Source organism: Pseudomyrmex gracilis, unplaced genomic scaffold (assembly GCF_002006095.1).
Source record: "Pseudomyrmex gracilis isolate BER0280 unplaced genomic scaffold, ASM200609v1 scaffold_340, whole genome shotgun sequence".
In the NCBI taxonomy this organism is placed as follows: domain Eukaryota; kingdom Metazoa; phylum Arthropoda; class Insecta; order Hymenoptera; family Formicidae; genus Pseudomyrmex; species Pseudomyrmex gracilis.
Genome location: NW_018020924.1, coordinates 29,581 through 31,734, shown reverse-complemented (window position 1 = coordinate 31,734; position 2,154 = coordinate 29,581). Strand labels below are relative to the sequence as shown.

General features: G+C 51.8%; 1 protein-coding gene across 1 annotated transcript; it reads left to right on the top strand.

Annotated features, from left to right (window-relative positions):
• The first annotated feature begins 416 nt into the window (after positions 1–416).
• On the top strand, positions 417–1,211 carry LOC109860174. The gene has a single exon (XM_020439078.1). The coding sequence runs from the start codon at positions 417–419 to the stop codon at positions 1,209–1,211; it is 795 nt and encodes a 264-aa protein (XP_020294667.1).
• The last annotated feature ends 943 nt before the right edge of the window (positions 1,212–2,154 follow it).

The window sequence follows — 2,154 nt, the reverse complement described above, 5'->3', positions numbered from 1 at the left end:
CACGAGGAAGTCAGACGACGAGTCTTGCAGTCGCCTCCTCGACATCGCAGACGGTGAATATCGCAGTACGCTCAACGTCGACGCAGACTGAGGAGAAGTCTCTTACGCCGAGCAGAACTTCTCCCGGAACTCCACCAGCTCTNCGGCGATACGGCCCGAGGAAGTTAACGCGGACCAAGCCCATCCTGGTCTACCGCGAGCGGGCATAAATCACACAGCACAACATTCTACACTTACACTCACACACATACACACACACCTCCAAAAGAAATTGTAAAAAAGAAATTATTAATAAATTGTTCTTGTTCAACCCTTTTGTTAATAGTGGGGATTTTCCCCCACATATTTGGTGACCCCTGGCAACGAACCGCTATAAATTGGAGGTTCACGGAGCGGCGCAGTCAGAGGCTGACAGAATGGCAGAGAGTGAAGACGATCAAGTGGCGCGCCATGCTCCAAGTCACGATCAAGTCAGCAGAGTGGCCCTGCGGATGCCGCCTTTTTGGCCGGAAGAACCGGAGCTTTGGTTCGCGCAGCTGGAAAGTCAATTCCACATCTGCGCAATCACACAGGATTCGACGAAATATTCCTACGCTCTCGCCCAGATNGACACGAAGTTCGCCAAGGAAATAAAAGATGTCATCGTCNCCCCGCCTGCGNTGGATAAATACGAGACGCTCAAGCGGACGCTCATCAAACGCCTTTCGACTTCTCAGGAGCAACGAACTCGACAGCTTTTGGAGCACGAGGNGCTTGGAGATCGAAAGCCATCGCAGTTTCTTCGCCATCTCCAGACGCTTGCGGGAACGAGTGTTCCAGATTCGCTGATTCGCACTCTGTGGCTCGGTCGTCTTCCATCGCAAATGCAGAGTATCCTCGCTCCACGCACTAACGACAGGCTCGAGGATATNGCTGAGCAAGCCGACCGGATCAACGAAGTNAANTACANAGCTGTTGTCGCTGCGACTTCTGTGGCTTCTTCAAAGGACACTTCGACTTCTTTAGAGGCTCGCATCGAGGAGCTNTCCAAGCAGGTGGCAAAGTTCGCGCGATTTTCACGCAGCAGGAGTAAATCTCGGAGCAGAGGCGGCGGCAAATTTCGCAGCAAGTCCCGCGACAAGGCTGGTGAGGGTGCCTGTTTCTATCATCGGCGCTTTGGCGAAAAGGCGAGGAAATGTACCACCCCTTGTAACTACAAGCCGGAAAACTAGCAGGGCTGTCGTTGGCGGCGGCGAGCGATGTCGGCCTTCAACCATGCCGCCTCTTCATCACGGACCGAAAAACTAAGCTGCAGTTTCTTGTTGACACCGGATCTGACGTCAGCGTTTTTCCACGAAAGAAGATGCATGTAAGACGAAAGTCTCAGGCCTACCAGCTCTACGCAGCTAACGGTTCGGTGATCAACACCTACGGGACCATTAATCTACAGCCGGACTTCGGGCTTCGACGCAATTTCACTTGGCGATTCATCATCGCGGACGTCGCACAACCGATCATCGGAGCAGACTTCCTGTCGTTCTTTCAGTTGCTTCCGGATATGCGGAATAAGAAGATTCTCGACGGCAAGACAGGACTATTTACTTGCGGTACTCCTAACAACGGACGCGTCGAGTCGGTCAAAGCCATCCTGGGAGACACGAGTTTTCATCGAATTCTCGCTGAATTCCCGGACATTGTTCGTCTGACTGGAAAGCTGAAGACGGCTAAGCATTCTACTGAGCATCATATCGAAACGACATCCGGACCTCCTGAGTTTTGCCGGCCTCGAAGATTAGCTCCTGACAAGCTCAAGATTGCCAAAGCGGAGTTCGATGCCCTGTTGCGGGAAGGTGTAATCCAGCCTTCAAAAAGCCCCTGGGCGACTCCTCTACACATGGTGCCTAAGCCGAACAATGCGTGGCGCCCCTGCGGAGATTATAGACGACTCAATGCTCGGACCATTCCAGATCGTTACCCGATTCCGCATATTGAGGATTTTACGCACACTCTTTTTCGCAAGAAAATCTTTTCGACTCTGGATTTGGTAAGAGCGTATAATCAAATTCCGATGCATCCTAAGGATGTTCCTAAAACGGCGATAACCACACCATTTGGTTTGTTCGAGTATCTCTACATGCCTTTCGGACTTCGAAACTCAGCGCAGACTTTTCAACG